The following is a 16,665-nucleotide window of genomic DNA, read 5'->3' on the forward strand; positions in this document are numbered from 1 at the left end:
GTCCCTCCAGAACAGAATTCAGGGTCTGTTTATGTGTTCTGCTATCGCGCTCTACATCAAGAGCAGTCTGGGGTGGAGAATATCGCCAGACCATGTCCACAGCCAGGCTAGAGCTGCTCCCTACCAATTCCCAGGGTTGGGCCCAGGGCCCATTTCTGGGGCAGAGGGGAGGCATTGCCCATATGGGAGAGGCGATATAAGGACGACATGGACGACTTCAAACTTTGACTCTGCCATGAGAAAAGCCTAGAGACTGTGGCCTACTCCTCATTGGAGAAAAAAAAAAATGAAGGAATTTCTTAAAGTGGAAAAAAATGGTCTTAGCTCCTGTTTTTACCTGCAACAGGTGTCAACTGCTGATTGAGCATCCCCATTGGTGTTGGTGGTGGCACCACCCCCATGAGAGCCCCCACAGGGGTGCCTGCTCGGGGAGAAGCACTCGGCTGCTGTTGCTGTGCTGCGCGCTCTCTCTCCTGCTGCTCAGCAACTTTAGCTGCCCGCTCTGTAAAGGCATTTCAGATTTTCAATTCTGTTTTTAACCCAGGAATTCAAAATACCATCCATTGCATTCAACAGGACTAGTAAAAACACAGGCAACAGTTCTGTCTCAACGGAAGGAACGGTAGATGACTAGTCTCAACACAGGAGAAGTCGGGCCGATTTCACTCGGTAACCTAGAGTCCAGCTTTCCTATCCCATCTTGAGAACTGGTCTGCAAAGATTTCAAGAATGTTAAGACTGCAACACACATTCAGAAAGCACAGGTTTTATTTAAACACGTCACCAGCGTAACCAACGTGGTTAATCTCACAAGGCACCCTGAAGATGAGAAGCGCTACCATTATTCTAGTATTAATAGCATTACAAATTATTTATAATTTCAACATGAAGCAATTCCATGGCCCATTATAATTTTTGGCACAATTGTTACTTACACTACTTTCCTGATTTCTTGCACCCAATTTTACTATGATTTGAGGATTCCTGTCATTAGAGTCATGGGGTTTAGCAGCTGAAGAAAATTAACTCTGTAAGGGAAAAGTAGCTTACTGCTTCCTCCACGAGGTTTCAGGGAAAATAAACACTACTTCCTTCACCCTAATGAAGCCAAGAGGTCATGTTTAATAAACCCCAAGGGAAAAAAAATGTATGATACTCTAGGCTACAGTCATTCAAAGCAGGGAATATGTATACACATATGAAGCAATGGATATGTACTGACAGAACCAGGTTTCCTGAAGCTGAGCAGTTCAATACTGACCATAAATCATCCTAAATCAGCAAAAGTTCAAGAATTCACTCTGATTTCATCCAAAATGCAAGAGGAGCATTTGCTTGTGCCAGTTCTGGGCTGTGGAACACACCTTGCTATACCCCTTACCCCGCTGAGCTGCTCTGCCCTGCAACTCCATAGCCAGTAGTCCCCAACGATCACATTCCCAGTCTTTTTGGGAGCTAGCAGCCTGGACCCTTACTAGAAAACACTAGAAATGTGTATTCCCCAAACTCCCACAATACAGGGCTTATTTTGCTTCACCATTCATGAATAGGAAAGCCTCCTCACTCCTCACAGGGGCAAACTGAGGCTGGGAGACAGGTAGTGACTTGTCCAAGGCTACAGAGAGAACCAGCAACATGTGGCCCTGACTCATGATAGCACATTCCACTGCCACACATTAACCCTCCAACATGGAATTCAAAAGACTACTGTTGGCTGATCTAAGGAGTGGAAAATAGTTCGAGATCCCATGGCTTTAAAGAGAATCAAGAAGCAACAGCTCCAGTCCTCCGTTAGTGTATAAGAATGTGAAAGTCAAGCAAGTCAAAGCTTCCTAGGCTGCAACAGAGTTGCCTAGATAGGCTAGTCATCACTCACTAACACTGTCCCAGTTTATAGATCCTCTGTACAATGAGTGTGAGGGACAAAGGCCATCTGAACAACCCATTTCCTTCTGCTAGCAGTAAAAAAACAACATTGAATGACCTAGACCCCCACATTAAATTCTAGTATTTTCATTACACAAATGACAGTAAAATGGGAGAGCAAAAAAAGAAGTTGAAAAAAGAAAAATTCAGATCTGTGCATCAGATATTTGACTGGCTATGTGTTGGCTCTTTCTGGGAAGAGCCCAATGGGCTGTGCTGGAATAGAGAATTGTTAAATGAAGCCAGCCAAACTCCAAACTTTGGGTTTTGAATTCAAACCCAAATTGGGTTTTGGTCAAAACAACAAAAGGCAGACACTGCTGAGTCATACACAACTCATCTCACTCAATTTTCCCTGAATTTCACACTCTCCTTGGAATTTGGGAGACTTCCCTAGAAGCCATCATTTCTCCCTCTCTTCAGCCCTGCTTCAGGGTTTTTACTTTTACACTACATCCAGACACATTTGTCTTTCTTGTTCACATTCTAAAAAACCAGCCACATTTGCTCTAGACTGGGCTTTACACCCATGTGAGCTTCATTTCCAATCCTCCTCCAATGGAGTGATATATTTGGTCTTAACTTTTATTAAGGTCAGAAATACCAAAGCTCTACAAATTTCGAGGTTTTTTTTTTTTTTCCCCCCGAAGTTTGAGGTTCTTATGGAACTGACTAGGGTTTCTTAAAGAGTGTTCTGCAAATTATTTGTTCTTTACGACATTAAAAGGTATTATATGAATACTTGGTCAAGTTCCAGAAAATGCCAGTTGAAAAAAAACAGGTGTTTACTGTAGGTCTTAAAGACTTTAATATGGGAATATGCACTGTAAGTTTCCAAGAGTCAAAGTGTCTAGAGTACTTTTCAAACTGGTTTTGCCACAGAGGTTTTTCTGGCTGAACATCTTGTAGGATTAGGATTCTGCAGAAAATCTTTGGGGAAGTCTGTCAGTTAATTTTATAATTATCAATCAATTGATATAAATGAAAGGAGTAAAATCTTTTTTTTAATTTCTTTGGAAACACCATAAACTTCAATAAAGGAGGCAGCCTTAATAATTAATTTCTTTATGTTTACTGGAAAATAATGGATTTAGACCCGGCCAAGATAAGTAATGGTTGACCACAGTGGTGAACCACTGAGAGACAGTTCTAAACTGGCAAAATGAACCATTATATACAATTCCAAATGGAAAAATATAGCTCCAAAGGCAAGAGTCCTGCCTAAGCTAATGTTCATTATTCATTTATTAAAGGTATGCCTGACATTAAAAACAAAACAAAACAAAACAAAAAAACCCCAAATCTCTCTCACGTACTTGTCCCTAAAGGCTAAGAACCACCAAATCTTTAAACGATAGCTCATGGCCCAAAACGATTTAATTATAGAGTAAAAGGAAAATGAAGGCGATTGAGCTTTATCAGAGACTTCAAGTGCCTTAAAAGTAGCTACGAATGTAGACATAGCACAGGCCAGGACTGGCCTAGGAAACCAAGCGCTTTCAGCCAAGCCTCAGCCTGGAGCTTAAACATGTGGCTTATCAAGAGCCACAATCGATCCTGATTTTGAAAGCCCCCTTTCATATGAATTTTAACCAAAATTTTAATTTAACATCCTTGTACAATCATTCCCCAGCTCAACACATGTGTGCTTACAGGACTCAATGAAAGAAGAAACCAGGGCGCCTGGGTGGCTCAGTTGGTTAAGCGACTGCCTTCGGCTCAGGTCATGATCCTGGAGCCCCGGGATCGAGTCCCGCATCGGGCTCCCTGCTCAGCGGGGAGTCTGCTTCTCCCTCTGACCCTCCTCCCTCTCATGCTGTCTGTCTCTCATTCTCTCTCAAATAAATAAATAAAAAAAAAATCTTTAAAAAAAAAAAAAAAAAAAAAGAAAGAAGAAACCATGCAATTTTTAATAGCAAAATATTGGAGAAATTTTTCGGGAAAAAGAAAAAACAAAACAAAACCCCACCAGGATCAAAGGCCAAGTCAGGGGCACTGCTTGCTCAATCAGGACAAGGCTGGCATTTAAACTGCTGGATGGGAGCATTTGAGACAGTCCCCAACACAAAGTTCATGTGCAAGTGGTAAGAACAAGAGAGTAAAACCTGTCTACGCACGTGCATTCCTGAAAACACCCCCTTGCTTAGAAAGCTGAGACAGTTGCGCCTAGTCTCTATTTACCTTCATATTCTGCTTTCTTGGCTGTCTCAAGGTTTCTCCATTCTGTCCCCACCAGTCGGCTGAGCTCCCCAAAAGAGTAGTCTGGATGCTGGGCCTTAATCACAGCTCTCATCTCACTGCTGAACAGGATGTAGCCACTCATGTTGATTTTCCGTTTGGAGCCTTCCTTCTTTGCACTGCCTTTGGCTGACTTTGGGGTAGACTGTAAGACAGAAAGCTCTTATAGCGCATCAGACATTGCATCTGGTTAACTGCTCAAGGTTTCTGGAACCCAGGAACATGTGATTCAATAGTTACTGTTTTGCAGACACGTTTAATTTATAGCTGGCCATTTCCTTGGTCAAAAGAGTTCTTCCTTGCTGCTTACCATATAAGAAATAAATGAAAGTTTCACTGAATTCCATGACTATAATCTGTAATGGTGACCTCACAATTATGTCTTGGGAAAATTCTGAATGAGAAAAAAATACAAACAGAGATCACCTCCACCCAGATGAGGGTTTACAGGAGGAGAGACGGGAAAGATATGGACAGTAAAAGCTACAGTAACAGGGTGATGCCACTCCTCACTGCTCTCCTTTAACATAAGGCAGGGAGAGCTTTCTAACTAAACGTGCCATTAAAAACAGTTATCTATGCACATTTTAAAAAGATATGAAATTTAAAATGCTTAGTGGCATCAAGAAAGAAAAAAAAAATCTGTTTCTTTCTGCAGAATTCCAGGCTGAAGCTCACATATGTGGGGGCTGGATGTCTCCTTCCCTTGGCTTGAGTGGGCTATGAACCAAAGCTGAGAATAAGACAAGTAACAGGAACTTGTCACCATCACCTGTGGGGGTGTGTAGGGCATGAGATCCAGCTCACTGGCCAGGGGGGTCTGAAGTTGAGGTAGAGAAGGAGGCTCAATGACCTCACTATCCTCTTCTCCCATCTCTTCAATATCATCATCTCCACCTTCTAACTCAGCAAATTTAGCTTCTAGCAACTGGATCTTCTTTTCCAACAAAGGTGAGGGCTCTTTCTGAGGAACAATTGGTTTTCTGAAAGAAGTGAGTAAGTAAATAAATAAATAAATAAATAAATAAATAAATAAATAAAATCACCAAACACCACTCCAGGATTGATCAGAAAGCAATCCCCTGCCTTAATATTTAGAAAAGACTTCCTGGGGCACCTGGGTGGCTCAGTCGGTTAAGCGTCCAACTCTTGGTTTTGGCTGGGATCGAGCCCTGTGTTGGGCTTTGAGCTCAGTGCAGAGTCTGCTTGTCCCTCTCCTTCTGCTCCTCCCTCCATTCTCTCTCAAATAGGTAAATTAAAAAAAAAAAAGACTTCCTGCAATCTGCAATGTATACTCTAAATCAGCAAAGGAAAGAACTTAAATGTATATTTATAAAGTCACACGTACTTATGGATGTTTGTTTTTAAAGGATGGTGCTGAATACCTACAAAAGTACTGGGTCCAAAGTTGGGATCTAGTTGCCCATATAATACAGTGAAAAGAATTTTCGTACTGTGGAACTAGGCAATCTTTTAATAGACAGGCTATAAACCAGAACCAAGGAATTTTGCCTCCATATTATAATTACTGGAGTCTACGTCAAGGGCAGTTACCACATCTCAGCAGATTACGAAGATTTTCTTTTAATTTTTAGCTGAATTAATATTTTCTATTTGAAATGTATACTGCTCTAGTTTAAGACTTAAAAACAAAAAAACCACCATGGTCTACACTATTTTGGTATCAGTTTTCCTATTAAGAGCTGAAGTGCTCTTTCCTCCTGTTTTTCAAATTTTACCTGAAGTAATAAATCTCATCATCTACCACTTTTGCAGAGAGTGAAAACCTCTTCAGTCCCTTGAATTTCTTCATCTGTTTGTCACTCTCGTTGTAGCGGCTCTCACAAAGCAGAATGTCATTTTCTGGTATTTCAGTTGGTCTGCAGGAGAGGAAGTCCTTGAATGACAACACAGCACACTTTCCTGAAAGACAAATTGGAGGGAAATTAAAGGAGTAAATTGTGGCCACAGCTAACAATTATTTTAAATTTTTATTATTTTTGAATGAATACATTCACATGATTCAAAAGTCAGATTTAAAAGGTATACACAAGCATAAGGATAAGGTGTGCAAATCAACAATTAAAAGTCTAGATAAGAATCCACACAACTGGGTTTTTACAAGCAATGGATTTTTGACAAGGGTGCCAAGACAATTTGATGGGGGAAAAAGAGTCTCTTTAACAGATAGTGCTGGGACAAGTGAATTTCCACATGCAAAAGAATGGAGTTGGAATCCTACCTCACACCGTATACAAAATGCAACTCAAAATGGATCAAAGACCCAAACGTAAGAGCTGTAACTATAAAACCCTTAGAAGAAAACATAGGTGTAAATCTTTATGACCTTCTATTAAGCAATGGTTTCACAGATGTGACATCAAAATCACAAGCATTCAAATAAAATAAACTGGACTTCACCAAAATGAAAAACTTTTGTGCTTCAAAGCCCACTCTCAAGAAAGTGAATCGGCAACCCACAGAAGAAATATGTGTAAATCATATCTGTGGTAAAAGTCTGGTATCCAGAACATACAAAGAACTCCAATAGCTCAACAATAACCAGACAACCCAATTATAAAACAAACAAAGGATCTGCATAGACATTTCCCCAAAGAAGACATACAAAGGGACAAGAAGCACATGAAAAAATGCTAAACATCATTAACTGTCAGGGAAATGCAAACTGAACCACAATGAGATACCAGTTCACTAGGATGGCTATTATATTAAAAAAATAAACCAGAAAATAACAAGTGTGGACAAGGATGTGGAGAAATTGGAACCTTTATACATTGCTGGTGGGAATGTAAAATACTATAACTGCTATGGAAAACAGCTTGGCAGTTTCTCAAAAAGTTAAACAGATTGCTATATAATCCAGCAATTCTACCTCTAGGTAAATAACTAAAAGAACTGAAAATAGGAACTCAATTAGACACTTGTACACCAATGTTCATAGCAACATTATTCACAACAGTCAAAAGGCAGAAACCACCCAAATGGCCATCAACAGATGACTGAATAAACAAAATGTTATATATACATATAATGGAATATTACTCAGCTTTAAAAGGGAATAAAATTCTGATACATGCTACACCCTGGATGAACCTTGAGAAGATTATGCTAAAGTGAAATAAGCTAGACACAAAAGGACAAATATCACATGATTTCACTTATATGAGTTACCTAGAATAGGCAAAATTCAGAGACAGAAAGCAGGACAGATATTACCAGGGGAGAAATGGGTAGTTCCTGCTTGTTGGGCACAGAGTTTCTATTTGGAAGATGAAAAATTCTAGAAATGAGTAGTGGTGATAGTTGCACAACATTGTCAAGAGACTTAGCGTCACTGAATTGTACACTTACAAATGGTTAAAATGCTGCATCTTATATTATGTATTTAACACTAAAAAATGGTAGCATATCAGTTACACTGTTTTACACCTAAATTTTGTTGTAAAATAATGTATCTTGAAAGGATCACTGCTGGTATTAACATACTGTATTTATTGAAACTAGTACCCTATTGATGGGTATTTAGGTTGTTTCCAATTTTTTGCTCTCCCATTGAAACAAAACAATGCTGATATAAGCAATTTAAGACATCTATCAATTTGCATATGTGTGAGTCTATTTGAGGTATAAATTTCTAGTATAATAGCTGGGTCAAGAGACTGTACACTTTAATTTTTATTATAGGTATAAACCAATTATCTTCCACAGAGGTCATGTTCATTCATGAATCCGCCACAAAGTAGGTAAATGCCACTTCCCTACGTTCTTGTCAACCAGTAACATCGGAATCTTTGACAATTTGGTAGGTAATTTAAAAAAAGAAAAAGAACATCTGGGTACTTTTAACTTGTATCTCTTTAATGGCTAAAGTCAGGCATATTTTCATTTAAGAACCACTAGTAACTTCTGTCTGCTTACCCTTTGCCTATTTTTCTGTTCGATATCGATCTTTTCTAATTGCTTTATATAAGCTCTTCATATATGAAGGAAATGTGATCTATGATATACATTGCAAATATTTTCCCAAAGTTGTCATACATCTTTGTTTCTGCCAGTTTTGGTTATGCAAACATTTTCAACTTTTACACAGTCCAATGTATCTTTTTCTGTATGAGTTCTAGGTTTTATGTCAAAGTTTATCAAAACTTCTTTCCCATCATTTCTTTTGGTATCTTTGCGATTTCATTTTATGTTCATTTAAATCTGTAACTTATCTGGGAATTTATTCTGAAGCTGATGTGAGGGATGACTACAATTTTATTTTTTTCCAAATGTCTATGCTGTTTCCAAATACCTCTTTAGAGAAAAATCCATCTTTTCCCACTTATCTGGGATGCTACCTTTATCATAAATTAGTTTATACTTGGGTCTACTGCTAAACTTTCTATTCTAGTCAAATAATCTGTTTACTGATATATCATATAAATAATTTTAATTATTTTTAAAAATAAATTTATTTAAAGTAGGCTCCATGCCCAATGTGGGGCTTGAACTCACGACCCTGAGATCAAGAGTCCCATACTCTACTGATTGAGCCGGCCAGGCACCCCAAATAATTTTAATTATTATGAAGTTACAATGTTTTAATATCTGGTAAGGACAGGCCCTCACCCCCGACTATGCTTTTCAGAATTTTCCTGATTTTTGTTTCTCTTTGACGTTATTTAAAAAATCAGTTTAAGTCCCAACTTCCTCACAAGAAAATTCCCATTGGTACATCTCGTAGGATCACATTAAAGATTAACTTAGGGAGAATGAAAACTCTATGATGTTGAGACTTACTATTCAAGTACACAGTATGTTTTTCAATTTGTTCAAGCATTCCTTTTTAAATGCATTAAGAGTGGGACACCTAGGTAGCTCAGTCTGTTAGGCGTCTGCTTTCGGCTTGTGTCACAATCCCAGGGTCCTGGAATCGAGTCCCACACCGGGCTCCTTGCTCGGCAGGGAGCCTGCTTTTCCCTCTCCCTCTGCCTGCCCCTCCCCCTGCTTGTGCTCTCTCTTTCCCTCTGACAAATAAATAAATAAAAATCTTAAAACAAAAACACAAATGCATTAGAGCAGCATTTAAAAACTTTATTTATACAGATGGGGCACATATCTTCTTAAATTTATCCCAAGGTATTTTATCTTTTTATTATTATTATTGAATTTTTTTAAAGTGCTATTTATTTAAGTGATCTCTACACCCAATGTGGGGCTCAAACTCACGACCCCAAGATCAAGAGTCGGATATTCTACTGACTGAGCCAGCCAGGCGCCCCTATTATTGAATCTCTTAAGGCAGTTGCTTTGTTATCCATGTTGTACTCAACCATCTTTTTTTTTTTTTTAAAGATTTTATTTATTTATTTATTTGACAGAGAGAGAGAGAGAGAGAGAGACAGTGAGAGAGGAAACACAAGCAGGGGGAGTGGGAGAGGGAGAAGCAGGCTTCCCGCTGAGCAGGGAGCCCGATGCGGGGCTCGATCCCAGGACCCTGGGATCATGACCTGAGCTGAAGGCAGACGCTTAACGACTGAGCCACTCAGGTGCCCTTGTACTCAACCATCTTACTTCTCTTATTGTGTGAAGTAATTCCTAGTTAATCCTCCTGAATTATCACATCCTTAATTTCCTCAGTGTAGATTTTGTTTCTTATCTCTAACTATGGTGACTAGTACTTATTTCTAACTATGCTCACTAGTACTTCCACAACATGGTTAAATAAGAGTGATATGGACATCCCTTATTTTGCACTCCTTAACAGGAGTGTTCATAGCTGATAATTTATTAAACATTTACATGCAAAACACCTAAAACATGTAAAAACAGGTCAGAAACATTTCAGAAGCTTAAAATAGCTGTAATTACTATCATTGCCTTAGATTTACACACAAGCACTTGACTTACACAATCCAAAGGCTTTTCAATTCAGAGAAGGCAGTTACCATTTTCCATAATTCACAGAATGAAAAATAGAGATTTGGAAAGGGTAAAAATTATGCTCACAGCTAAAGAGTAAAACTGACTTAGTAGCCTTGGCATGGTTGTGGCCTCTCTGTGTCCTGACCTGGGGTTCCTACCAGGCCCTCACAAGACATGGAAAAGATAAAAGCTCAGGAAGCTTTTATTTAATAAAGCATACAAAATTAATAAAAACCTGCTGGACTCTGACTGGAACTATAATGAACTAATACATCAAATAGGGAGAAAAGTGACTTCTTTAAAATACCGAGTCTTCCAGCTATAAACATAATGAATCACTTCATTTATTTAGGTCTTCTTTAATGCCTTTCAATCATTTTCTCATAGGGTTTTTTTGTTTTTTTCCTAAGTAGGTGCCATGCCCAGTGTGGAGCCCAATGTGGGGCTTGAACCCATGGCTCTGAGATCAAGATCTGAGCTGAGATCAAGAGTTAGACGCTTAACCGACTGAGCCATTCAGGCGCCCCAACTCACACGGTTTTTTGGGGTGTGTGTGTGTGTGTGTGTGTGTGTGTGTGTGTAGGAGTCTTTTACATTTTTTTTAAAGATTTATTCCTAGGTATTTAATGTAAATGGCATGTTTTTAAAATTCAACTTTCTAATTGCTCTTTGATGATAAATAAACATATAGATAATCTTGATATTTCCATTTATTAATTCTAATAGTTTATCCAAATACCTTTTGGATTTTATATGTACCTAATAATGTCTTTGCAAAACCTGATCTTTTTATTTTTCCTTTCTAATCTTTAAAAGCCTTTTATTCTGGAGGGGCAGCTGGGTGGCTCACTCAGTTGAACGGCCGACTCTTGATCTTGGCTCAGGTCATGATCTTGGGGTCCTGGGATGGAGTCCCGTGTTGGGCTCCACGCTCAGCGGGGAGTCTGCTTGAGATTCTCTCTCTCCCTCTCCCCCTTCCCCTGCTCATGCTCGCTCTAAAATAAATAAAATCTTTAAAAAAAAAAAAAAAAGCCTTTTATTCTGGAGTACCTGGTGGCTCAGTCGGTTGAGCATTGGACTCTTGATTTCTGCTCGGGTCATGGTCTCGGGGTCGTTGGGCTCCTTGCTCAGCAGGGAGTCTGCTGGAGATTTTCTCTTTCCATCTTCTTCTGTCTCCTCCCCCCGCCCCATGCACTCTCTAATAAATAAATCCTTATTTTTTTAAAAAAACACTTGATTTGAGAAAGAGAGAGAGAGAACGAGCATGGGGAGGGGCAGAGGGAGAGTGAGAAGCAAACTCTCCACTGGGCAGAGAGCCTGACATGGGGCTCGATCCCAGGGTCCTGGGATCATTACCTGAGCCAAAGGCAGATGCTTAACCAACCGACTGAGCCACCCAGGCGCCCCTAAAATAAATAAATCTTTAAAAAAAATAAATAAAAGCCTTTTATTCTTCCCTTACTGAGAACAGTTTTTCAATTAATACAGCATTTAAAAAAATCTATTATGAAGAAAACAGAACCAGCAAATAAATTGGGAATTGGCATGTTTCAGGAACTCAGGTTCCTGGGAATTTTACGATCCAAGTGCCTAAGGATGGAGGCAGTTTCTGTCATATGTGGCCCTGTTCATTCCCAAAAGCAACTTTTCCGTGGCTGTTTGATTATCATATAGGTTACTGAAGGCAATGAACAAAAAGCATATGTATAACAGCAAAACAGGACTGTCTCCTAAGTGAAGTATGCCCCCATCAGGTCTATATTACAGAAGATGAAAATGTTTTACCTCAGCTAATTACCTTTAAAACTTTTGTTTCAGGGAGACAAAGATGAGATTTACATTCAACACTGTGTATAGTTAACACAATAAAATTATAAATCTTCTAAAGCTTAAACACTTTAAATTATTACTCTCTACAGAAACAAATTAATTAAAAAAAAAAATCTGCCTCCCTGCATTTGAAAGTCAATATAAAACATAACAAAAACACTTTTTCTTCCTTAGGGGGTGGATACTGAAACACACAAGCTGGGCTAAAATCCCATTTTGTGACCACTAGAGGCATTTCCTTTTGGGGTTTATCTCAAGATGAAGTAACCATGCATCTCACTGTATGGCTGGTGTCCTGCTTAATAATACTGGCACCTCTTTTCACTCTCAAAAGTGTTCCAGCTGGCTGTAAACCAACAATCTAAACACCAGTACAGAAGCAGAAGCGAGAAGACCTAGGTTTTAGTTTTCGTCCAATGTGTTAGACATTAACTTCACTTTTCTGAGAATGACAGCATCTTTTGTACAGGGTCATGGTGAAAAATAAACGAGATCCTGGATATGTAGTTTATAAACTACAGAGTGCAACACATTCTCATAGGTATCTATAAAAAGGAATTACTCCAAATGATGTCGGTGAAAACGGTGAAGTAGGGAGAGCCAAGAGTCATGCTCTCACAGAAACAACGAGAAAAGCCAGCAGAAACTGTCAGAATCAACATTACTGGAACTCTGGAAAACAGCCAAACAACTACGTGAATGCTTAATCAAGAAAAAAAGTGACTGCAAGTGGGCAGGTGAGCTTTGTGGCATTTTAACTTACCCTTGCCCCCCACCCCCCACCCCCCTCTGGCTCAGCAGCAGTCAGGAAGATGACAGCCTGCACTCCTGGTGGGAGTTTCTGGTGCTGGAGGGAGCAGACCAGTCCTTGTTCTCAAAGAATTTGGTTGCCTGTTTTGACCAACATGGCTGGCTTCCTCAGGGACGAACGCGAAGGGTTTGCCTTTATTCCACCTAACTTGGAATCTCATGATGGCAGAAAAGTGGTTATGGTACTTCTGCTGAAAACACGTGAAGGCAAACGAACCAGATGGTGCCAGCTGGAACAAAGGTTATCAGTTGGGGCAAACAGTACAAATGTGAAAAAGCCTGGCAGAAAAAGCTGGGCAGTGAGATACTTTGGGGAATAAGAGTTTTGGAAAGCTTCCACATATCCTGGGGAATCTAGAAAGCCAGGCACATGCCATGGGCAGGACGCATGCTCAGAAAAGGCCTGAAAGCCCTAAACTCTCACCTCTGGCTGACTGTCAAGCCCTGTGCAAACAGGAAGCAAAGGAAAAGGCAGAGTTGTAAACTTCAGGCTGAGTGATGAAAGTGTGTTCCAACACAGACACAGCCTCGAGCTGCAGAGACCGGGAAATTTTTTTTTTTTTTTTGATTCAAGCATTTAAGAAAATCTCTATTAAATCAGTAGCTGACCACTAAGCTAACAGATCAGAGACTTCAGTGACCACACACAACAGCAAAGAGTTTATTTATTTATTTTTAAATTTTATTTATTTATTTGACAGAGAGAGAGACACAGTGAGAGAGGGAACACAAGCAGGGGGAGTGGGAGAGGGGTAGGGATGGTGCTCTAGAGGAGCAGAGTTTAATATACGATATAAGCTAAGACAGGGTGCCTGAGTGGCTCAGTTGGTTGAGTGATTGCCTTTGACTCAGGTCATGATCCTGGAGTCCCAGGGTCAAGTCCCGCATCGGGCTCCCTGCTCAGCAGGGAGTCTGCTTCTCCCTCTGGCCCTCCCCCGTCTCATGCTCTCTCTCAAATAAATAAATAAAATCTTAAAAAAAAAAAAAAATGTGGGACTTGATCCCAGGACCCTGGGATCATGGACCTGAACTAAAGGCAGATGCTTAACGACTGAGCCACCCAGACGCCCCAGCAAACACAGTTTAAAAAACTAGTTTAGAAAAGTCATTAAATGAGCAATATGACCCCCCAATAAGCTATAACAATAAAGCCTGAGGAAAGGGGAGAATCCAATTTCCAGAGGTATCACATTATGATATTCAAAATACCCAGTTTTCATAAAAAATTATGAGGCCATGCAAAGAAACAGGAAAGTATGGCCCACCCATAGGATAAAAAGAAATGAACAGAAACCATCCCAGGGAAAGCCCAGACACTGGACCTATGAGACAAACACTTTACATCAACTGTCTTAAATATGCTCAGAGAGCTAAAGCAAACCATGGACAAACAACTAAAGGAAATCAGAATGCTGACTCACAAACAGAGATTATCAAGAATGAGACAAGAACTGGAAAGCCTAAATAGAAATGCTGGAGCTGAAGGGTGCCTGGGTGGCTCAGTAGGTTAAGCATCTGCCTTCGGCTCAGGTCATGATCCCAGAGACCTGGGGTTGAGCCACCATCAGGCTCCCTGCTCAGCAGGGAGTCTGCTTCTACCTCTCCCTCTGCCCCTCCCCCCATGCTTGTGTGCACTCTCTCTCTCTCAGATGAATAAAATCTTAAAAAGAAAAAGGAAAAAAAACCGCTGGAGCTGAAAAGTATAACAGCTAAAATGAAAATCTTCATTAGAAGATTTGAACAGGCAGAAGAACCTGTGAACTCCAAGACAAGCCAACTGAAATGATCAGTCTGAGGAACAGAAAGAAGAAAGAATAAAGAAACACGAGCAGTCTGTGAAACATGTGACACACCATTAAGCACACCAACATAGGCGTAACGGGACTCTCAGATGGAGGAGAGAAAGGAGAAGAAAGAATATGTGAAGACAAAAAACTCCCTAAATTTGATGGGAGGCAGGACAGAAAAAACTGTCAATGGAGAATTCTATATATAGCAAACTAGACTGTGACAAATTTAAGATGTAATTCCCAGGGTAACCACTAAGAAAAAAAAGCAATAAATGATATGGTCACCCTAACAAAGGAGACTTCAGTCTCACCTTTGCTATGCTCCCTTTGAGTCTTGTGGCTGGGTTTACCCTAGGGATTAAGGCTTTAGGGCACTTCTTTAGTCTGGATCATGAGTTAAAAGGAAGATAGTCTCTGCTGCAGAAACTTAAGAAGGATTTAATAACCTCACGAGCCTTTGCTCCCTCTCCCCAGGGTGCACCACGTTACAAAGAGGAAAACGTGTTGAACTATCAGCCATTCAGAGAGAGACACAATGAGAGAGGTAACACATTTACCATATCTAATTCTGAAAAAACTCAAAGCACCAAAACAATGTAGGTAAACTTAGTGATTAAATAAAGTCTAAGTGTAAAATACTTATTTCCTCTTGGCCATAAGCATGGTGGCTGCTTCTTTATAACCATGTGTAATCATTATAAAGCTTGTACCTAGTAATCATTATATGTAATCATTATAAAGCTTGTACCTAGTAACCTTTTGGAAAACTATTCCAAAAGATGGGAAGAGTAGCTGGTTTGCAAGTAAGTTGTAGCACTAATTCAGGGCAAGAAGAAACATAACAGCTGAAAACAATGACAGTCTGTGATGCATATAACTACATTTGAGAAGCAGAGTGTATGTGAACACTCAGGAGGATGACTGAACAGAAACCATAACATGAGCCCTGCACATTTCTGGATCAGGGACAATAACATTACTAGGGTTAAGAGTCCAAAGGAAACCGTAGAAGTCTTTTAACTCCTCTCCCTGCTTCCTACCTTATTCTTACATATTCTCCATTCTCCAGCCACAGTGATTCCTCCAATGCACATGCTGGCTCACACCACCTCTCTACTCATAACCAGGACTTCCTATCTGCTCCAAACTCAATCTCAGCACAGTCTAGTAGACCTACTGTGACTGTTCGCCCAGACACCAGCTCTCTTCCTGCGTCTCAAACATGCCCAGATACTATGCCTTAAGGGCTTTGCATTTCACATTTGCTGTGCGTAAAAGGAGTAAAATCTCAGATCCGGGTATACCTTGGAGATACTGTGGGTTCAGTTCCTGATCACCTCAATAAAGTGAGTATCACAATAAAGTAAGTCAAATGATTTTTTGGTTTCCCACTGTATATAAAAGTTATGTTTACACTATACTGCAGTCCATTAAGTGTGCAATAGCATTATGTCTAAAAAACAATGTACATACTACAGTTAAAAAACACTTTTTATTGCTAAAAAATACTAACCATCATCTGAGCTTTCAGTGAGTTGTAATTTTTTTTTCTTTAAGTGAACGCTACATCCAACTAGGGCCTGAACTCAAAACCCTGAGATCAAGAGTCGTATGTTCTACTGACTGAGCCAGCCAGGTGTCCCCATCTTTGTGTTGGTGGAGGGTCTTGTCTGGATGATGATGGCTGCTGACTGATGAGGATGGTGGTTGCCAAAGGCTGGGGTGGCTGTGGCAATTTCTTAAAATAAGACAGCAGTCTAAGTGTAAAATACTTATTTCCTCTTGGCCATAAGCATGGTGGCTGCTTCTTTGCAACATCGATTGACTCTTCCTTTCACAAATGGTTTCTCTGTAGTATGTGATGCTGTTTGGATAGGATTTTACCCATAGCTGAACTTCTTTCAAACTTGGGAGTCAATCCTCTCAAATCCTGCTGGTGCTTTAACAACTAATTTACGTGATACTTGAAATCTTTTTTGTCATTTTAACAACCTTCACAGCAATTTTACCATGAGTAGGTTCCTTACCAAGAAACCACTGTCTTTGCTCATCCATAAAAAGCAATTCCTCAGCTATTAAAGTTTTATCATGAGGTTGCAGCATCTCAAATATAATAGTAATAAAGTCTGAAATATTGTGAGAA

At 39.8% G+C, this 16,665-nt stretch overlaps 1 protein-coding gene across 21 annotated transcripts in view; it reads right to left on the reverse strand.

Annotated features, from left to right (window-relative positions):
* PBRM1 (polybromo 1) overlaps nucleotides 1-16,665 on the reverse strand; it is a 116,674-nt gene that overhangs the window by 12,898 nt on the left and 87,111 nt on the right. For 13 of the 21 annotated variants that reach the window (XM_032411426.1, XM_032411435.1, XM_032411433.1 and 10 more), the window contains 4 exons: nucleotides 5,904-6,087; nucleotides 4,937-5,147; nucleotides 4,108-4,309; nucleotides 338-502 (listed from right to left, as the gene is read on the reverse strand). In XM_032411426.1, coding sequence (XP_032267317.1) covers nucleotides 338-502; nucleotides 4,108-4,309; nucleotides 4,937-5,147; nucleotides 5,904-6,087 — 762 coding nt within the window. The remainder of the gene's footprint in view (nucleotides 1-337; nucleotides 503-4,107; nucleotides 4,310-4,936; nucleotides 5,148-5,903; nucleotides 6,088-16,665) is intronic. The other 8 variants (XM_032411439.1, XM_032411448.1, XM_032411447.1 and 5 more) reach the window with 1 other exon arrangement.

Source organism: Phoca vitulina, unplaced genomic scaffold (assembly GCF_004348235.1).
Source record: "Phoca vitulina isolate PV1807 unplaced genomic scaffold, GSC_HSeal_1.0 scaffold13, whole genome shotgun sequence".
Taxonomy (NCBI): Eukaryota; Metazoa; Chordata; class Mammalia; order Carnivora; family Phocidae; genus Phoca; species Phoca vitulina.